This window comes from Perna viridis, chromosome 2 (genome assembly GCF_037379345.1).
Source record: "Perna viridis isolate PV_CMFRI_1.1 ecotype Kerala chromosome 2, ASM3737934v1, whole genome shotgun sequence".
Lineage (NCBI taxonomy): Eukaryota > Metazoa > Mollusca > Bivalvia > Mytilida > Mytilidae > Perna > Perna viridis.
Window position 1 is genome coordinate 35314351 of NC_142446.1, and position 23034 is coordinate 35337384.

The 23034-nt window shown below is 31.7% G+C and overlaps 1 protein-coding gene across 3 annotated transcripts; it reads right to left on the reverse strand.

Annotated features, from left to right (window-relative positions):
* Positions 1 to 900: 900 nt before the first annotated feature.
* On the reverse strand, positions 901 to 22489 carry LOC148624816 (kappa-type opioid receptor-like). Of its 3 annotated transcripts, none has more exons than XM_088567740.1 (2): positions 22267 to 22489; positions 901 to 5483 (listed from the first exon to the last, which is right to left on the reverse strand). In XM_088567740.1, exon 2 carries the CDS (start codon positions 5440 to 5442, stop codon positions 4288 to 4290), a length of 1155 nt encoding a protein of 384 aa, XP_088423866.1. In that variant the 5' UTR covers positions 5443 to 5483; positions 22267 to 22489; the 3' UTR covers positions 901 to 4287. The 3 variants fall into 3 exon arrangements, 2 of the variants coding, with proteins under 2 accessions (XP_088423866.1, XP_088423865.1); XM_088567739.1 differs by lacking the exon at positions 22267 to 22489 and adding an exon at positions 13879 to 14310; XR_015919784.1 differs by lacking the exons at positions 901 to 5483; positions 22267 to 22489 and adding exons at positions 12617 to 13416; positions 13879 to 14386.
* Positions 22490 to 23034: the final 545 nt, after the last annotated feature.

Here is a 23034-nt window from a genome sequence, read left to right on the forward strand (position 1 = left end):
AGTTCTTGTATTTGTTCAAAGGAACGGAATCTAATTGACAGAAAGCAAATCTGATTATGTGTCATGTGCTGACAGACGTAAAAACGGTATCACTTGATATCTAAAGTTGTTCCAGTAAGGTAGCAGGTGCTATGAATGTCAGATGATATTTTATTTTTGTCTGTTAATAAACTTGATTTTATAGTATTATTGCGTAAGTTCAATATGACTAGCTGAGGCCCAATAATTCAGCCAATATGGAAAACCTTACACAATTATAATATACCTTTATTGACTAACTAGTCAAATATGTCATATTGACCGAAGCCAATATTAATTTTAATCAGGTCAATATGACGTAATGGACGAGTAAAAGTAGTATTTGACGGCATAATTCCGTATTGGCACTCTTATGTTTTTTGTATTGTATTGCACTTTAGTTGATATTCGAACGTTATAATATACGGTTTAAGTTTTCAATTGTAGTCAAACAGAATATTGTTTTTCACTGATATTGCCTACAAATAGATAAGTAGAGAAAAACTGTTGTTGGTGTTTGTTTTTCGTTTGTGTTTTTAAAATGTTCTATACCTCTGTTAGACGGATTGGAGAACGGAGAACTGAAACAACAGAAAAATGCACTCTATTTTTAAACATCGATTGATGTCATGTATTCGTACAATTTTTGATAGTATTTCATTCTGCTTTGTTTTCATCTTAGATGGTTATTCTTTTCTTTCCTGAATACGGTATTAGTAACTCATCGTACAGTGTGTGTCTGACTCAATGTAGATAAATTATCTTTTTTCTCGCCATGTTCTGCAGTTTTTGTTGCTTCATATGTGTTTTAACGTGTTAACAAGTTTACATCGGTGTTTATTCATATTAAGAACGAGGGTGGAAAAGCACGCATTGGTTGAAAGCGTTTATTCTTTATCTGAAATAATTTTACAAATTTAAAAGAACACAAATTATGATTGAAACCCTATTCACGATCATTTTTTTTATAACAGTTCTGATTATATTTATCAACAAATAAAACCAAAATTTCTTGAAATCTGTTACTAATAATAGACACTTTGTTCATGTGACAATAAGCTCTCCTGTTGCCTACAAATTGTATTAGAGATACCATAAATAAATCAATTCAAAAGGGTAAGATGTTATTGCTGTCAACTTGAGTATTTAAAATTTAATACCAAAAATATAGCTTAGATTCTACTATTAAATACTTCTCCTTTATGAACATTTCACTAACGATTTTATTATTTTTTAGATTAATAAAATTTATGTTTTATTGCCACATTTACCCTCACAATTGTTGAAAATCAGAATCCATACGATGTATCGTAAATGAGACTATTCAAGCCTACGTGATGTTATAAAGCTCCAGTGCACAAATGTCAAGGTTTTTCTTTTTTTTTGTATAAAGGACAGGATTGGAAATGTGTCAGGTTTAAGCGAATTCGTCACTTATATTCACGACATTGTCGTAATTTTTGTCGGTAAACATACTCAAAACAAAACAAAACACAACAAACGAACAAATCAATCAATCAAGATTTTTTTCTAATATACATGACTTGCACTATGAACATATCATTCAAACTTGACAGTATACGTTATAGAGATATAAAATACATATATTTAATGATTTCTAAATAGACTACCAATTCTTCAGTCTAGGCTATTTTGATTCACACTTGTAATCATACGCAGATTAAGTGCAATGTTTCAGATACATATCCTTATATACACCGATAAATAACAGACCTATGGGCAGTTTCACGTTCATATTTTGGACCACAAGGTAGGTGTTTGAATTTTAAATTAGTCTATCATTTAAAGTTTATAGGCGAACTTTCACCCGTATCTATCACTTTCTATACATACTGTTTCAAAAATTGAAGCGGTAAAATGTTTCCTCATTCGACCAACCCACGCGTAGGATATATCTCGATCGTTCTCCCCACGTAACTTATTTACATACGATCTTTGTAGTACTACATGCAAATTATTTTTTTTACTATAGCCAATATCCATGTTAAGACGGAGACAGCTGGAATCAGTTCTTTACTTATTCAGCATCAAGGAAACCACGATTCTTGCGGAAATCAAAAGAATGTAATCCAGGGATAAAGACCAGACATGGAAAACAAACAAACACAACAAAGAACATAAAATACATAAAATAATAAATACAAAGTAACAAAAGTAAATAAGCAACTCGGACAACACTAAAAACTAAGAACATGGACCAGGTGCACCGATAAGTAAGCGTCTCCTGCTTTTCTAAAAAGGCTCGCGCAGTCGCTCATAAAAGGTCAAGTCCTGGGTAGACAAAAAAGAAAAAGAAAACTTTGATACGTTGAACAAATTAGTTTTCATGGTGCAGATGGACATTCGTAATGATCCACGTGTTCATGTTGACGACCACAAAACTTCTGTAGTGATGACTTTGCAGCAACATAACTTTGTTCAAGAAGCCTTATTGTAAGCAGTCTAGCGCGAAACAATAAGTCTGCATAGTTGCGGCATAGTTCGCTGGCATAGCGTATGGGTTGTGATATGAACACTCCATATGCAGGTGCTAAAGGGATGTTGCCACAGATGAATTAGGGTAACAACAAAATTACCCAGAACGAATCCGTTCATAATCAAGTCAAGTCCAATATACATTTGGCAAAATAGATGTTAAACCACAGGAGCAGCTGGTACCGCAATGGTCCGGACTTTGTATAGGCACTTGAAACGAAATGGTGAGTTTTTTCAGCGCGCTAAACCTCCCTCTTCCTTTTCGGCATGACCATACGAGTGGTAATTAAAAATTACGCTATTGCCATTATCTGTAAATCAGAGGTCACTTCAACACAAAGAACAATTTACAAAATCAATCATTACCAGTTGTTTTAGGAGAAACTGAGTATTTTTATCAACCAAGGACTGATATCTAAAAAGGAATTTAATAAGAGACCTTTAAAGACGCATTTTTTCATACCCCTGATTCAGGAGTCTGTTACGCAGATATTTATAACGTTCAAGGAAACCAGAATAGTTAGTACTTGCTCTAGGGTAGCGAATCAATTGTGAAATATAAACACCATATGCAGGGGATGAATGAATATTGCTACACAGGTAAGGAAAATTTATTATATTAAAAATGAGGTCGTCTCTTTTATCATAAATCTTAGTGCCCTTCTGCGATGTTTTAGAAAAAAATATGTGGATTGATTTGTAACCAAGACCAACATAGTTTTTTTTTTTGAAACAGCAAAGAATTTACGAATAAGCCCTTTCAAACGAGATTTCAATTTATAATGTGGTAATGTACATATTTGTATCTAGGTGTAACCGTCTGTTTTGGAGTAACAACGACGTATAATGTTTTTGAGTCGGGTTTATAACTGAAATGGCGAATAAAAGTATAAAGTGTTGAAAAATCATAGTTTATAATGCAAATATATTCTGATAATAACCTTGAATTCAGGGTTTTCAGAAGATCTTTCAAATATTTCATGATCCACACTGATTAAAACCTCTACGAGGTATGAAACGAGGAATTTGGTTAATATGGGCAGCATTTTAGGTGATTAAATATCATTGTATATAACTAATCAATAAATTAATCTTCAATCTATGCTTATATGAATTAACCAATGTAATTGATTTTACGCCAATTCGTATACGTTTTATGTATAAAAAGGAAACATTCTTTATGAGTAAAATATCAGTGTTTAATATTTATGGTATTTATGTTTTCTACAAGCTTGTGTGATTTTATGATTTTTAAAGTAACAATGATAGAGAAAAGTCGATGAGATGTCTTCTCTAGATTTATACAAATATAGACAATGGAAAGGCGCCTTCTAGCCATCAAAATAGAGATGAGATAAAAAACAAAATACTTTACGTTAATACGTTCTAAAAAAAACCAAACTACAAACACGAAAAGACAACCACCGACATTTCTGTTTTGCTCATTTCTTTTCTTATTTCATTATAGCGCCTTTGTTTGTGTGTATTATTGATTGGTGTTTAATTATGCTCCATCAAAGATTTAATCAAATAGTTATTAATTTCTTTTTTCCGAGAAAAAAAATTTAGTCAATATGTATTTTTTGTCTTGTGATCACGGTAATTAACACTACTGAAGAAATACGGTAGACACATTTACCGCCATCATCGCTACACGCAAAAAAAGCGGTAAAATTCAGGTAAAATTGTATTCTAGATTTACACGAAACAAATAATAGTTTTATATTTTACTTACAGTTCCACTCATATATTATATAACAATGTTAATAAAGGTCAATTTGACCTGATAGATCCATGATCCAAAATTACTGTGAGCTCTGTGGTCCCTGCTTCAGATATTCTATCTTCCTCAAACTCTTCGTCGCAGTTACATAACAGGACGTTACAAAAACAAAACTCTTTACACACTTTTCTGAAGTTGCTTCCGCAGATATAGTACACTAATATGTTAATAGAAGAATTCAAATAGTACATGACTAGGAAAACATTTCCTACGGCACGAGCAGTGGTGCTAGGTTTCTCGTATGTACCTGATACAGTTTCTATAATTACTTTCAATTTAAAGATGTGTATTGGTGTATGGAGAAGAATAAACGTGATAGAAACGGCTGTAAGTAACCCAGCAACACTCCCATAAGCAGGTGACAATCTGTATTTTCTTCTATGACGACCGAGGCGAAGCTTCCGTTTGGAAGCCTCGATTCCTTTGAAAAATATAATAGTCAAAAGAACGATTATAACCACGAGTGGAATAATAAGTGTCGTTGCAGCATCGATGTAGGTAAGTACAAGTTGCAAATGTTCGAATTCGTTCTTTGGGTAACAGTAGTATGATTCAAACATTTCAACTATTTCGTTGCTCCACAAAGGTATGTTATAAATACAACACGAGGCAAATACCAAGAGACACAACACTATGATAGCATTTTTAGGGGTACAATACGGTTTGACAAGAAGTGGATAACTCACTCGAACGTAGTTCTCGATTGTCACACAGACCACGCACCACACTGATAGAAAGCTACAAATGTAGGCCAGGAAAACAACAATCTGGCATAATCCGGACGTATGAAAAATTCTCACATCTAAAAAATCCAACCATACAACAAATAAAGTCAGCAGAAACCCGTTATCGGATATAGAGCGTGCCCCTAGTAAAATACAACATGAATATCCGCGCAATGATTTGCCAAAAAATAACGTCATTGAAAGTGTGTTTCCAACCATTCCAATCACAAAAACTATTGGTAAGGAATATTTTCGTAAATTAAAGTCAGCACCATCAGTTTGTGGCGTATACTGCATATCAGGAGTATTATTATGCATTGAAGTGTTCTCGATGTGAAAAACCTGAAAATGTTGCATGCTGTTTCGATCTACGGTCGGAATGGATACCTTTGTTATATAGTCACTTATATCTACATTCATATCAATATTGATTTGTTGTTCATGACACTTAATCAGAAATCCTGAAATAAATAAAATGAAAGTTGATATATAATACATGAATATGTACATGACTGACTATATATTATTTACGAGACCATTGTTACGCCAGGGATTTATGCAGTCATTTCTATAGTTGCACACAGTACTTAAATGTTAGTGACATTGAATTTATTGTGTAGTATGAGGAATCGAAACATTATAAAAGCCATTGTTCACTTAACAATATACAAAAGAAATTGAGAAGTACCATATCTATTCCTTATTAATATTATGTTTGCAATTAAACAATGCATTTGGATGAAATAAATACAAATATTACTTTTTGAAGCTTTATATCACTATTAATTCAAGATCAGTTACGAAATTGTTTTTAATATAGTTTACTTCTTCTTAAGTTAATTGCAACTGTTTGATGATAACCTTGATTCCTACAATGTAGTAGTACCATTATCGAAATTGTTTTTTGTCCTTTATATTAGAATATATATTCGGAAAGTACATTTTATTTAAAGCTGCACTAGCTGCCAAATTTGTTCAGTTTTGATTCTACTGAATTTTGTTGATTCAATGAAATAAGTTTGTAGTATTGCAATACCTACAAAATATTGTGAAAACAATGTTTTTTTTTTAAATCAGAGAAGATCGATAGCTCTGATCTAATTTTTTCGCCATTACTTCCGAAGATTGCTGAAAGGACATTCGCCAGGGTTAAAAATACTTCAACCTTGGTCAAAAAATAACAATAACGGATACAAGTAAGCACTTGTCTTGTTTTCGTTTCATTTCATCTATTTCTTGATTAGTTTTCAAATACATAATGACCATATTTGAGCTACATTATATCAAAAGGATCCTTGCGTTAAGGTAACCAGAAGTCACATGCATACGAATTTATCGAGGTCGATTTTTTGTCTTGCAAGACAATAAATATATAGACACCTATTCCATGTATTTCATTTTATATGTGAATATCAAATGCAATTATACAGGAAAAGTAAAATTTAGTAGGAATAATTCAAAGTGAAGGTATATTTCAACAGAAACAAACATTTATGATGGCCTGATGGGTTATTTTCGTTCTTCGTGATTGGCGCATTTTCGCTATCGTGATCCGTTTTTCCGAGTTATTTTTCGTGATTGCTGATGAAAGCATTATTCATGAATCGTTTTCATTGGAGTTTTATGTTCGTTCTTCGTGATTGAGACATATATTTCGTTCTCTTGATCTTGTTCTCCATTACGGAAATAAAGAGTTGTCTTTCTTGGTTTAAAAAGTGGCGCGATTTAATTCAGAATCTGGGAGAATTCAACACGTAAACAAGTAATGAGCCAGTAATGTATTTGATTGGAGCTTAATTGAACCTATCTACAACACAAACAAACAGCTTCTGAATCTCTATTATCGAGATTGATTGGGGATACTCTTTTTTATATTTTCGTGCTCCGTAATCATGGAAATTTAGGGCGCTTCGTAATTTGCAAAACAATCAACTCGTGAATCGTGATGAGACCCTCCTCCCATCAGGCCCCTTATTACTGATAAGTTAATATCATTTTCAATTTTCCCATTTGGCTACTCACAACTGGAAGGAATGATCTTTTTCAGGTCTCGTCGGAACAATTTGAAACATAATCTTTGAAATAAACACAAGACTTTATTTTCGTAACATTTCCTTCAATAATTCTTTGAACAAGATGATGATTAAAGCATTTAAGTCCGTTTTACGGTTGTCGCACATACGATAATCTCACAGTTAAAACTTTTTACATAATATTATTTATAAGGTAAAAACATCAAACATCAAGTATACATGAAAGGTGAATAAACTTATCAAAAAGATATGCTAGGTGATCAAGTCTCTCTTCCCGCAAATAAAGATAAATGATGGTGATTGGATTCGGTCTAGAACTAAAGGAAGCAATTTGTTTCTATTACACATTAAAAACTTCAAAGATTGTCTATAAATTAATGGGATAATTGTAGCAAACCATATTGCTATCTATTCGTACATCATTACATTTCAAGGTAAAATTATCACAATACTACAAATTATGAAAGATATCATATATATTTATAACAATATGGCACAGCCAAATTGAAATTGTTCTAAGAGCCTACTTAAGAGAACACCAATTCAAAAATCAAAATTTTGTCCAAGAACAATTTTCTAAAAGTGATCAAATGAGTTATGTATTTGAAAGATATTGATATGAAAATGCATTGGGAACATAAAAAATCTCTACGATGTTTTTATTTTTAGAAACAAGGTTTTCTAAGTTTATAGTAAATTTTCCAACAATTTGGCTATTTCAATACTGTTTAAAGTACCATGTTTTGTAGAACTTGAAGATGAATATAGTATATTTTTATATATTTACTTAAATCTTAAAAATAAACAGTGTACAGTTTAGAGTTCCTCAAAACTGTGTATGCGGTGTTTCAATCAAAATCAAAGAAAGTGGCACGATGCCAAGGATATGGAATATATATTAATAATGCTGTTCAAATGAGAAACCCTTTTTTGAAGAGCTATATAGTAACAATGAAAGGCTACAAATCTCTGTATATTTTTCTTTAATTAGTTAATCAAAGACTACATTTGGATTCTACCCTTGTAAATGACTGATAGTTGATTTTGAGTTGCTTGAAGATGGCTAGTTTTGAGTAATAATATTGGCTTGTTTTTTTTTCAACAAAAACTAACTTGAAAATACAAAGAAAAGTATTTATTTCATGGAAAATGGTAGTAAATGCTTATTTAATTGTAAAATAATATATTATTAAAAAACATCATATGGAGATAAAAGATGCAGTTAGGCTTAATTAATGTATTGAATGTTACGACCTTTTCAAGATTTATTCGAGAAACATTTCAGAATTCAGAATTTCTTTGCTTTTCTCAACAAAAATATATTTTGTAAAACTTTTTTAAGTTTTAGTACACTAACATAGCATGTTTCATCAGTATTCATTGAGTTTGTTGAATCCTATATCTGACTTTCTATAACTATTTATTTTTTTATTGTCATAATCATAAACTCGTGGATCGTTACGGTGTATCCATCTGCACCATGCAAACCGTTTTTTTTCAACGTGTCATAGTTTCCAATTCCTTTTTCGTCTACCTCGGACTTGGCAACGAAACATTATATTGCAGCTATGTTAAGTCTCATACCTTTTTGTTTCCGTCAGATTTATGACAAATTTCTTCAATGGATTTAGATGTAATTTTGCAGGATTATAAGCTATTTTCATTTAACAATTGTTATGGAGTTAATGGAATTAGTTCAGTTGAAATGCTATACGTTGTAGATAAAAAAAATTATAAATCTATCTCTTAGGAAACTACTTAACACAGTTTGCATTTCAATAAATTTTACAAGACCTTTGCAGTAGATTTTTTTTCAGCCATGGGGGCAATATAGCAACGCATAGTATTCTTTAATTTATTTTTTTTGTCCTACCAACTTTATTCATATAGACATATAGTTAATATATGGTCAATACGTCTGTGTGTTTGTCTGTCAAACTTAAATTTATCATTGCCTTGAATAAATGCGTGAAAGGTTAAAAGTTTTGTCAAATATTTGCCCGAATGGACATCCCTGTTTTCAATCAATATTTGTTTGTTCCCTTTGATCTATGAGAATTTTGATAAAACTCAGGCTAAACTTTACAAGACTGTGACACGAAAATTTTAGTACACGGGTAAATGACTGTCATATCACTTGTTTAAGTTTTACTTTTTATTTTATTTAATGTGTACTTGTTTTTTAGGGTTACATATAAAGGATGTTTGCAGATTATTTTTTTTCTCAGTTTATCTGTTCATCGATAAAATATTAACATTTTTTTTTTAAACTCTTTTCATCTGAAACTACTGAACCAATAAGAACAAAACTTGGTATTAATGTTCCTTCGGGAAAACATGGCCGGGGTTACCAAAAATATGACATAGAGGTCAGATAGAAGTTTTTCGCTTATATCTCCGTAATGTTTAGCCATATTCTGACAAGGACAAAAGTCTTCAGCATGATAAGATTTATTTGTGGTCATTTTAATCCGTTAAGCCATGCTGGTGTCATTGCCCTTTTCGACCTTTTTGCTATTTTCAATGTTGTTATTTTCAAAAATCTTCTCTTCTGGCACTACTAGACCAATTAGAACCAAAGTTGGTATGAATGTTTCTCAATGCATGGAACTGATTGTTGATCCGTCAAAAAACATGACCGCCATTACCAACAAGAGGTTCTCAAGAATTGCTCACCTGGTTTAATAGCATTAAAAAGTTAAGTACATGCAAAACCTAACTATGATCCAACACGTTTGACCAATTTTGCAAAGATCATATTTGTCATGGTACTGAATATATAAACATTAAACATGTGTCTACTTATGTTAACTGAATAACATGCGTAAAGTGCAAAATAATTTTAAAATGCAATCAACAGATGTTTTCTTAATTTGCATTAATTATAAATCGTTAAATATTTTTAAACATATATTTTGTTTAGATTAACAGACAAAGAAAAGAAAAAAATGTCACTTCCTGGGGCCATAATTCCAAGAAGTGTCAAAACATTTTTTCTGAAATAAACACCAAAAATAGATATTGAAATACAGAACATTTTATGTGTTTAAATTAATAATCAATTCGTTTTTATTTTCTAAATAGTATGAAAAATAAACAATAAAAACGTCAAAATTGACACTTAAGACGACTATAACTCCAAGAAGGTTTAACAGATTTTTCTGAAATGTGCACCAATAATAGATATCGAAATATTGAATATTTTATCAATCAATAGCTCAAAACTGATGAAACATCAAAAATTACACTTTCAAGGGCCATAACTCCAAGAAAGATCAACGCATTCTTCTGAAATTGGCACCACATTTAGATAGCGAAATACTGAATATTTTATCAATCACATTAATCATCAATCTGCTTTCGTTTTTTTTCAATAATAGGCAAAAACTGATAAAAAAATAGCCAAAAATGACTTTTATGGACCATAATTCCAAGAAGTTTTAACAATTTTACTTTGGTGAAATGACACCTATAATAGATAAGCATTTTCTCAATTTACAGTGATCATCAATTTGCTTTCGTTTTCTGAATAATAGGCAAAAACTGAAAAAAAACGTAAAAAATAACACTTTCAATGGCCATAACTCCAAGAAGGGTCAACAGAATTTTCTGAAATTTACACCAATAAAACAGTATGATTTATTTGTAACATATGTAGGCAGTAACTGTATGGATTTGTTTTCTTCATGGGCATACAGTGCAAAAACCTTTAAATTGTATAAAAAACTAGGATTGTAACAAACTCAGTTAAAGCTAACGATTTCACAAATCCTGTTTTGTTTTAATGCTCTTCATTTTAAATTTGGAATCGCAACATTTTTTGGCCTTGCGCAAAATGTTGTGGCTAATTGAAGAAATGTGCATGTTGTTTACCCTAAACTTGGCATCAGATTAATTTGATATTCAACAGATATTTCAATAAATTTAATATATATATTATATGAAATTTCCAATTCATAATTCTTCTACACGCTAAATAAATCATACAGAATGGTATCAATTTTGCGCACCATATTTGGTCAACGACCAAAAGAGCATTCTTTTCTAAAACAATATTTGTATAGGGCTAGAGTTTCAAACCCGACTTCTCTGCGATGATTCACTCCGTGTAGTGGGTCAGCTCCAAAACATACTAACAATAACTTTATAGATGAATGTTCTACGTTGAGTTTTAACATGTGGACAATATATAATTCAGGCTTTCGACATTTTGATAACATACCTACTGCGATGTTGTTTTTGTTCATGAATATCAATTTGCTTGATTTGTCACAGTTCTGTTATTTATTCATAATTTCGCGAATTTCATGATACCATTGTATATGTCAATGGAAATAAAACATTTTCTTTGAATTGTGAATTCATTGTTCGATTAAACTGAGCGATGATTTGTTAGATAGAAAATAGCCGTTTAGTATGATATTATTTTCCTTTTTATATTAACTAATGTAAATGCATATTTAATATATATCTAAAATGCTCCATGATGTACTACACTATTTTAAATTAAAATTTGCCCACACAAGTTATCCATGACTTCACGCAATCATTTTCAGCAGTGTGGGAAGAATAACTGACAAATGCGTGAAACTTAGTAACACCTGTTCAATTTATAATGAAACATTACGCAAGACAAAGTTTTTCGTTTCATGTCTCTAATTTTATTTTTACCAATGTAATAGCAAGAAATAACGCATCTGCTATCGAATTTTATTTCCAATTAAAACACTATGTGCCGATGTGGTATGATGTAATTTCGATGTTTGATAAAACTTAAATCGCATTAGATATAATGGAGAAAACCTGCCAATCGAATTAAGTTTTTGTGCATTAAATAGTACAGAAATACAGTATTGTCAATGACTGGTACAATTCAATCTTGATGAATGACGGCGTTATATAACATATGTGATGAAATTTTGGAAATATCATCCATTTGATTTAACACGTGGTTAATTAATCGAATTTCCATATTGCATTCAAACAAAATTAAATTGCATTAATCTGCAGTTAATGTACGATTCATTACAGGTCGATATCCTAATAACAATTACATGACATATTCGTCTTTCAAATATGAATAGGTCAAAGAGCCTTATTCTTATTTTGTTTTTCTGTTTGCATTATTTAAAATCATTTTTTTTTCGTCGTATTTCTAATCGCAAAACCGATAACTAGAATCATTTTGTGCAACTGTGCAGTATCATTGTAAACCAGCGAATTGTATTAGATGCCACTGAATTTATGAAAACCAGACGATAATTTGTACTTGTTTAACTTATGTATTACCTGTAAACACCCATACAATATAAATCACGTTTAAGTATCATATACAAACGTTCAATGTATTATATCAATAAAAACAAACCTACAGTTAAAATCTATGATGCATTTAGATAAGTTTTTGAATATTGATATTACTCATTGCAATTGATTATTAACGATAAAATAAACATTTGTATTTTTTATTATGAACTTTTGGTTGGTATCTTCACTCTGAATAACCATAATAAGATAACATTAGCAAATTATCATTTTTAATCGTAAAATGATTAAGCGTATTGTCATATTTACTTCAACAAAGAGGAGTTTACGAAGGTTTCAAATAGGGCGCAAAATTATAAAGAGTAATCAAGGGAACCAAGGTTATAGCGGTAATCAAAAGAATGTAATCCAGCGACAAAGACCAGACATGTAAAACACACATACTCAACAAAGAACATAAAGTAACTAAAATCATGCATACACAGTAACAAAAGCAAATGAGCAACTCGGATTCCGCTAAAAACTGGGAGCATGGACCAGTGCACCGGTAGGGTAAGCGTCCTCTGCTTTTCTAGAAACACCTGCCAAGTTGCTCATAAAATGTCAAGTCCGGGGTAGACAAACGAGGAAAGGAAAACTATTACCCGTTGAATAAATCAGTGTTCATGGTGCAGATGGATATACCATAACGATCCACGAGGTGATGACGACCATAAAACTTCTGTAGTGATGACTTCAATCTTGTAGCAACATAACCCTGTTCCAGAAGCCTGTTTGTTAGAGTTCTAGTGCTAAAGATAATACGTCATCTATATAGCGGAAACTGAGATTAAAGGATCTAGCCAAACGATATTCTTTCATTCGGATCAGATAAGCTATAAAGTCAGTCTCATAAGCGTGGAGGAATAGGCCAGCAAGTAGAGTAGCACAATATGTTCCCACTGGAATGCCGAATGTTGAAAAACACGTCCACCACACTGGACAAATATGTTGTCGATTCAAAATTCCAGCATTTTTTAAACATCTTCGGTATATTTGGAGGATGATTTGGAATTAAGTCTTACAAAGTATGAGGAATCTCTACCCAGATCTAAAACTAAGATAATTCATAGTTCACCAATTAGAAAGAATACTTAAATTTATTGATTGATTAATAGATCGTTGTATGTAGTTTGAAGCTTGTGTATATGTCTATGTAGTCGATTTTGACCTATCTTTGTCCACATTTCGCTCAATACTCATGACCCTAGCCTACCTTATGCATTTTTGTTGTGAATTAATAATTCACATTCTAAGCAAGATTGATAACGACTTCAATTCTTTTCATATGATGTACAATGAAATGTGTTACTTTGCATGTCATTGAAAAAGTTTTAACTGCCTAAAAAGTCACACAAAAATGGAATAGAAATGGGGTCCATTTCAATATTAAACAATGCATTACATATCATATTCTACAACGGAGTTAATAACACTACCATTCGCGTCACAAAGCCAAGTTGATACCTAAGTCCGAAAATATCTATAACTTAATAGAGATAAATTCAATATAACATACCTCTTTCTATTATAAGACTTCATCCTTTTAATCAGAATCACAATAATAATAACGTCTTCATCTGTAACATCTAAAACCAATGATTACCATCACTTCTAAGGCATTTCCATATATCATTAAATTAAAGAATCCGTTGGGCTTAATATACCAACAATGCGTTATCAATTTCACCCTTGTATTATATTGACACATTTAATATACACCGCCTCTAGCTATACATGAGTTATTGAAGTCATTATAAGGTACATTTTTTCCAATTTAAATTGCAGTCAGTCCGACATCCGGTGAAATCGATTGTGATATTGCATTCTGACGTACAGAAAAATCTGTTGTTTGACCAAATTGTAATGAGGCAATTTGATTTAATGTTTTTTTTAATCTATTATATACTTGGTACTGAAATGAAAACAACTTACCTGTATTCATTCTTAACTTCTAGCATTTAAAGTACCTGAATAGTTTTTTATCAAAATAAGAGCTCGTCATAAAATGTACAAGGAATTTTTTTTCTTTTTGATCAGACATACAAATTTCCTGATTTTTTTAATACAATTTTTCCATTGAAAATATACCAAAGAAAACATAAGAGTGTTTATATAATAAATTGACTATGTGAATTACATAACATGTATCAATAGAGATAAAACAGGTGGAAATAAAGAGTCCAAAATGTAAGACCAAGCGTACACTTACAGTTTGACTTAACGTCTGTAGCGCATTTCGACAATCTTTTCCAAATATTTTTGAAAAGTTAACGTACCGCGAAATCCATGCACAAATGAGCAAAACTAAGATAAAAACTAAATAAAATATCTATCCTCAACCATTATTTTCAATTCGTTATATTGGGTCATAATATCATCTAGAAATTAATCTGCAGTGCATGATTTTATATAACATTATGTACACTTCAAAATGTTTCCAATACGTTTATACATAGTGGTACATGAGGTGGCCAGAGTACTCTGTATTCAAAGCAGGCAGGACGATTGTACACTAACAATATTTTTTTTCTATAGGAAAATGACCGAATCAGTTAGATAAACACAGACTAGTAATGAAAGTACTGCCTGTCTCCTTTAAAACAAATATACACTTGAAGTCTTACAAATTCAATTATACTGCTGCTTTGCGGAAATCTGATCTTTTTGTTGTCGTAGGCAAGGCATGCATACCACAACACACAGAAGATTTGATATTATCGCGTCTACTGTTTTCCTTTGTTCTAGTTCCGCTTGTTTGTCGTATTTAAATACCAAGTAATTTGATCAAATATGTAGAATAAGTCTGTCATTTACTGTCTTAAAGTCTTGATGATTTCGAGCCCCAACCTGTTAAATCTGAAATTGTAGTAAGGTGTTGGACTTTCGTTTATTTACATGAGCTTTATGGCTTTTAAGTGATAGGAAACCAAAGAACTGATAATGCTTTGAATCTTAGCAAACAAAGTGAAAATTCAATAAACTTGAGAGAAAGGTTTCTGTTAAAAATACATTATTTCTTTATTAAGCATGCCAATATTGTCTACTGCAAATATCACAAAACATACTGAAATGATAATTGATTGATTGATTAGTGTTTAACCTCTTATGCCTGGTAGATATTTCATGCAAGCAGTTCAAAACGAAAACAATTTACCAAATGAACAGAACCTGCTTAGCATTAGACTGACATAATGAGCCAAATCTTTATTGTGCTTGATCACAGATGCAATAGCCCGCAAGCAGGCATGTCGCCCCATCCCCTAAAATACAGTGTGTTTGGCAGGAAAAGCAGTAACTTAGTACCAAATTTAACATGGTGTTTTATATATAGATTATAGTTTAAATTAAAGTTGATTACCTTGGAATTTCGGGAGAAATGCAACTATTCAAGCACACGTCTGTTTAGTACATGTAAACTAATATATTGAATACAAACTCATTTCTTCTTATGATTGGAAACATCAAATAAAATATCCTTCTACTTTTTTCTTCAAATATACTTTTTTCAATAAGTATGTTAGTATAATGGTTGAATATCAACATTTACTAAGAAAAAATGCATAATTCCAATCAAATACCGTTGAGAGATAATGAACTAAGTTGGAGATTAAATTGAAATATTGTTCTATTGCTATTAGCTATTAAGCTACAAAAAGGCATAGGTAGTCACATGTCGAATAATTTAGGAATAGATAGACAATAAGGGTGTTTAGGGGATTCTGTAACAAAACCAACAGGAACGAATAAATAGGAAACAAGTCTTTTGCACAAAATAATGTATTTTTTTAATCACATTTTCAAATGTATAATTGCAGTAACAATTTGAAAAAAAGGATTAAAAGAAATAATTGTCCTATAGAAAAAGTTCATATCTCTTCACTGGCCACTAAATATATTGTTTTGTTGGAAAATGTAGTTTTAATCAAAAAGCAATAAGATTTTAAAAAGTTACAATAAATTTCAATTTTATAATATAATTATATAGAAATCCCACTGAAAATAACAAAGCCATTGTTAATTTTACATAAGTCAATCAATTCAAGTAAACGTTATGTTTTTATAAAAAAAATAGTCATTGTACACTTATATTACATTAAAATTTATAGTCGTGATCGATAAAGCTGACAAATGTGCCCTCCAATCTTTATTATCAAGAAATATGCATTTTGGTAGTGATGGAAAAAAAGGAGTTAGAATCATTTGGAAAAAAAATGTACTTTAATGTGCTACAAAGCTATGACCGACATGAATATATATCGTAAGAGACGACGTATTATAAACGATGAAGACCTATGCCGCAGACAATAACACTTCATAAAATATCCCTCGGCGGTCCTGGTTAAGCCTAAACAACATATTTCGAGATAAATAATAGTCTAAAGGAGAAACAAGAGAACAAATGCAAACATGTATACAATAAATGTTACAGCTGTGTCTCTCTGAATAGTAATAAAAGCTGTTTTTGACACTATTTTTGATGATTAATGAATATTCATGACATGCTTAGTATGAAATAATTATTTGGAAAAGGGGTGGACGTCAATATTAAAACCAGTCCGAACATAATAGTAGAAAAATAGGAGATGTAGTATGATGTCCTATGAGACAGTCATCCACCATAAGCCAAGCAACGAACAATTAAAATTCTACAGGTCACCGCATGGCCTCCAATGATTGCAAAACATATACCATAAAGCAAGCTGTAAAAGACCAAAAAATACATGAAGTGAAACTAATTATAAAAGTCGAAAATCAACTTAATCGAAAGATAAAAAAAACTAAAACGAATAATAATAAAAATAAAATAAAACGAGGACAATCGCTGAACTTCAGTTTCTTGGCTTGGGACAGGCTTATAAAGTATGTGGCGGGGTTTGGGAGCGCTTAACCCTCCCCACAACCATAGACAGCGATGGTAAAATACAAAAAATAAAACGAACTTTAAAAGTATGTTGAATTTAGATTGAAACCTTTAGATCGATAGATAATACAAAAACACTTTGGCAAATAAGACAAAAGACACCAACCTGTATCTACCTCGAAAGAGTACTTGCTTTTTCTGTAGACTAGCTCAAAATCCAAACGCAACTGCTGATAAGCACATCTTGTTTACTCAAACAAGAGTAAACGTATCGATAAAACACGTCAAACGAGATTTAGTGAAAATATATTATAAAACATAAAATACCTGAGCAAAACAAAGTATTCGTGCCAATGCCTAAATAAAAAGCAGTGACGTTCACCTGGTACATTAACAGAATGATTTAACGTGTGATTCTTTAATCTTGAACTATTTAACACCACCAGCATGCTAGAAAATATGGAATATAGTTTCTTTGTAAAGACCTTATTAATTCAATTGATCTTACAGTCTTTTGTGTGTTAACCAGCAAGTAGTAATGTAGAATCATGTGTATTATTCTTCTAAATTACTCGATTTTTAAAATTAATTTGAGTCAGATTATTGGTTGAATTTTAAAGTCAAGGTAGTAAATTTGGTACATTATTGTTTACTTACATCTTTTTGTTAAGTTTGTCGACCTAAATTTCAAACAGACTCTAAGAATTTCTCTATATTATGTCGCATATTACCGCAACTAAAAAAAATATCAATTCTTAAATAGTGCTTCCTTTTTTTCTCGTATCGTTGGCGCCTGTTGATTTGTAACGCTACTGCTTCTAGAACTTCCTTTACCTAAGTTATGAAATGCAGTAGGCATGACTGAACGAAAACATGAAGACATTGATTCTCTGTCAGAGTGGTTAAAGGCCGTGAGGTCCTTAATTTTGAAACGAAAGAAAGTAGGTCAATGTGTGCCAATATCACATCAGTTTTAAGGAGCCTGATGTGACAACAACATTGTCTACTATTCATGTCAAATATGTTGTCGCACCAGCAGACAAAGCCCCAAACAACATTGTTTTTGTATGCAAATCATTTTACATCCAATGTTTATAATCAGAGGTAGACGTAGAAAATAATAGCAGTGATAAGGCCTATACTGTTACCACACTCTCCAACGAAGAAAATGTGGAAAACCAAAAATCTGTGTCATCCTCTTTTGGTCTCTCTACCAAGGACGATGACTGTGAATTACCATCTATGTGCTGGATTCCTAAATTCCACAAGAATCCATACAAACAACTTTACATAGCTGGATCTGCAAAATGTACCACCAAATATCTTTCAAAACTTTTGACTTCTATACTCACAGCTGCCAAAGAGGGTTTGCAGTCCTACAACAACACTTGCTACTCCCGTAGTGGTATTCATTCAATGTGGATACTGAAAAATTCGAAAGATCTTTTGGAGACAATCAGTTCAAGACTATTTTCTGAATATAATAGCATTAAAACCTATGATTTTTCAACACAGTATACTTCTATTCCACATACTCAGTTAAAATCCCGACTTGCATATAGTTCTTGGTAGAAATTCCTCATATTATTTTTAGAAATGATTCCAAATCATCTTCAAAATATACAAAAGAAGATGTTTACAAAATGTTGGAATTTTTTATCGACATATCTGTCCGGTGTGGTGGACGCGTTTTTCAACAAACGGTCGACATTCCAATGGGAACAAATTGTGCTCCTCTACTTGCTGACCTATTCCTGCACTCTTATGAGGCTGACCTTATAGCTGATCTGATCCGAAAGAAAGAATATCATTTAGGTAGATCCTTTAATATCAGTTTCGCTATATAGATGAGGTATTATTTTTAAACAATCCTAATTTTGACTATTTTTGATACATCGCATCTACCCCAAAGAATTTGAGATAAAGGATACTACAGACACTGTGAAGTCAGCCTCGTATCTTGACCTGCACTTAGAAATCGATGGTAAAGAAAAACTATTGACTACACTTTACGACAAACGTGATGACTTTTCATTCAAAATTGTCAAATCTCTGTGGCAACATCCTTTCAACATCTGCGTATGGAGTGTTCATATCACAACTCATACGTTATGCCAGATCTTGCCGAGACTACGCAGATTTTATGTATCGCGCTAGAATTCTAACAAATAGGCTTCTGGAGCAGGGTTATGTTGCTACAAGATTGAAGTCATCACTACAAAAGTTTTATCGCCGTTATCACGAACTCCTGGATCATTACTATGTGTCCATCTGCACGATGAAAACTGATTTATTCAACGCATCATAGTTTTCTTTTCCTCTTCGTCTACAACGGACCTGACTTTGTATGAGCAACTCGGAGGGTGTTTTTAGAAAAGCAGAGGACGCTTACCCTGCCGGTGCACCTGGTCCATGCTCCCAGTTTTTCAGTGGACTCCGAGTTGCTCATTTGCTTTTGTTACTTTGTATGTATGATTTTAGTTACTCTATGTTCTTTGTCGTGCATGCCTGTTTTCCATGTCTGGTCTTCGTCCCTGGATTACATTCTTTTGATTTCCGCTATAAACTTGGTTCCCTTGATTACTCTTACAGAACATACTGAAAAAGTGTAATTAATAAGTCAAGTCCAAACTTAGAAGCATTTTTTAAAGTCACCGTTTTTATGGTCTGGTACAACATTTATGTTACATTGTGTTATCACATGTCGCAAGAATGTGCGTATTCAACGATCATGAGGCAGTTGAATGCCTTTCCTCACTACATTACAAATATGTTATCGTCCCTGCGGAAAAAAAGCTTCCAACAACATTGTATCTGTTTGAAAAGCCCATTACCTCAATTGCCTTAAGGGATTGGGCATTGATAGTTACAGGTAATGACAGATACAAACGTACTACTTTTGACAAAGATAAAATCCTAAACAACCATCAGTCCTTCATGTTTCGTTTCAACATCGAAAAAAAATGTGAGAACTTACCTTACCTGTTTAAGAATCCTAAACTTCATCAGAATCCATACAGAGAAAGGTATATAGCTAGATCTTCATCTTGCTCCACGAAAGAGACGTCAATTCATCTTACAAAGATATTGTTCGCACTGAACGATGGACAGCAAGCTAGTTGCAATGTTCAAGTTTGCATACTCATGTATGGCATTAATCATATGTGAATACTGAAAATTATAAACCTTAAATCCTGAAGCTTTTCGGAAATTAGTTCCCTCCAAGCTGTTGACTTTTAAATTCTTTACACTACATGATAAATTAAAATCTTATTTGAAAGGACTCATTTGTAAATCTTCTGCTGATTCGAAAAAAATAATGTTGTTCGTGGTTACAAATCCACATTTCTTACATTTTCCGTTATTTAATTTAAATACTGTTTCATAAGCGAGAATGAAACCTATTTCACGTTAAGGAAATGTACGACCGAGACTATTTTTCAATGAGAAGAAACAATTAGAAGTCAAGTTAGCTAAACACTAGTTCTACTTTTGTTCAAAACTTCTGTTTATCCAAATCAACCCATTTTTATTCATTAGAGATTGCATAGCAATTTAAATATTTTCTAAAGCATGAAAGTTTGTTTCTGTACTTTCTCCACATTCTACTAACAAAACAATAACAGAATGATTCGTGATATTTTGTAACATCTCGCTTGAATTCGTACATGTCGTTTCACTACAACGTTCTTTAAACTAAATAGTGAATAACTGTGAGTGAAAAAAAAAACTGAAAAAGAGGATCTGCTAAATTATCATTTATTTATCTCTTTTTAGTATTGAAAATAAAGACACATATATATCACAAACAATACCGATAATGTGATAAATCGAAACTTGCTTTTGTTTACTCACACAATATTTATACTCGTGAGCTGAAATATTAATTCTTTTCAGCCTTTTTTCCTGTGAGGTCATATATAGATTCTTCTTCTGTCTCGTGTGGGGTTACAAGAGTTAATCACTCGAGATGGTTAAATTTTAGATTACAACCCAAGTTTTTTAATATACATTTATTTATTTATTTTATTTTATTTATTTATTTATTTTATTTTTTTTTTTTTTTTTTTTGGGGGGGGGGCAAGTGTATGAGTAGCATGGGTAACATTTTCATTATTGCATTGGTTTAGGTATAGATATATGTTTCCCTGGCGAATATACACCGTACGATGAAAAATTCCACCCTCCTAAGACTTCCATAAGCATGATAATAGATTCATATACAAGTATATATCGACAAATAATAAACCATGTCCAATTTTAAAATTATCTTTCAATGTAAACATTACATTTAGCTAAAGCCAATTGCTAAGCTTGAATCTTCAGTGGAATATTTACGTTCATTTTTCTTTCTTTTTTTATCTGACGCCATTGTCTCCCACGAAACATGGGGCAATCCAATATGTCAATGGTAAAATTTCAGCTGGAAAAATATGTTTAACAAAAGAACAACAGAAAATTAATTAAAGAGATTTTTTTATGAAATGAATAGTACAGTTTTAAGGATAATACTTTTTTCGTCTTTGAAAAATGTTTAACTTACGACAAAAATTTCTAGAAATTCAATATTTATGTAGTCATCAATATTGAATAATTGAATATACTTTTCTTTTTTGAATATTTTGGTTTTAGCTAGCTTTAAAGAATCAAATATATGATGAATGATCTGGAGTTTTGAGGAATACTAAGCACGACATATACAAAATTAATATGATTTCATTGTTGAGAAAGATATAATCCAGTGTCTCAGTGTGCTAAAGCCATTTCATCAAAATGCATATGCTCTCAATTTAACAATCTAAAGAATAATATAATTGCTTCTTATCATTATCTAAATAAGCAATATCTTAAAATTGTTATATTGAAACAACATTAATGTATCGTAACAACACATGTACTAGGTGAAGTGACAGGTTTGTCAAAAGTTTCCATTGTCACCACATCAGTCAATTGATACTTCCAAAGTCATTGTGTTCAAGAAATTAATTAATCATTTTAATGAAATTGAATTGCACCAAATAAACGTAAAGTTACAAAACTTACCGCTTTTTCTAAATGCAGTCTTTCTATCCTTTGTTTCTTTTAATATAACATAATGAAGATAAATCCCTAGCAAAATGTTGCTTTACCACATCATTCTAATTGCATAGACCTATTTTGAGTACGGCATATAACGAATGCTTTGATTTAAAGTGGTAGAAATGATGATAGATCTCTTCATTTAAACACCCCTGTCGTATTACAGTATCTTCTTGATCTGAATCAATACTGGCTGTCCTGTATCTACTGTGTCAAGTATGTTTAAAGCTACAAGATCAATTAATTGATCACATATATTGTATTATCGATGAAAAAAATAAAACAATTGTCATCGATAGCCTGGGCAAATGTGATCACCTAGATTCATTTATATAGGAATGCCTCTCTCTCGTTTCTCTTTTTATTCATTTATAAGAAGCGGCCGTACGGAATAGGTAAACGAATAATCAAGGGAACCAAAGTTATAGCGGTAATCAAAGGAATGTAATCCAGGGACAAAGAGCAGACATGAAAACAGACATACACAACAAATAACATAAAGTAACTAAAATTCCTTCCTATTTTGAATATGACCGTGTTTTGAAATAAATTTCTAAGGATAGATCAATGTATGCAAAACCTGTGTTGTTTCAACCAGAGTACATTGAGATTGTTCTTAATTGTCGGCGAATGGCACATACACTCTAATGAAACATATTAATATTTATTATGAACTAATGGCAGTTTTGTTATATTATCAAAATGTGTATTCAATACTTTATCTAGAAAAAT

Bases quoted from the DNA above. Each gene is read 5' to 3' on its own strand.
- LOC148624816 (XM_088567740.1), bottom strand. From the start codon at position 5,442: ATGAATGTAGATATAAGTGACTATATAACAAAGGTATCCATTCCGACC.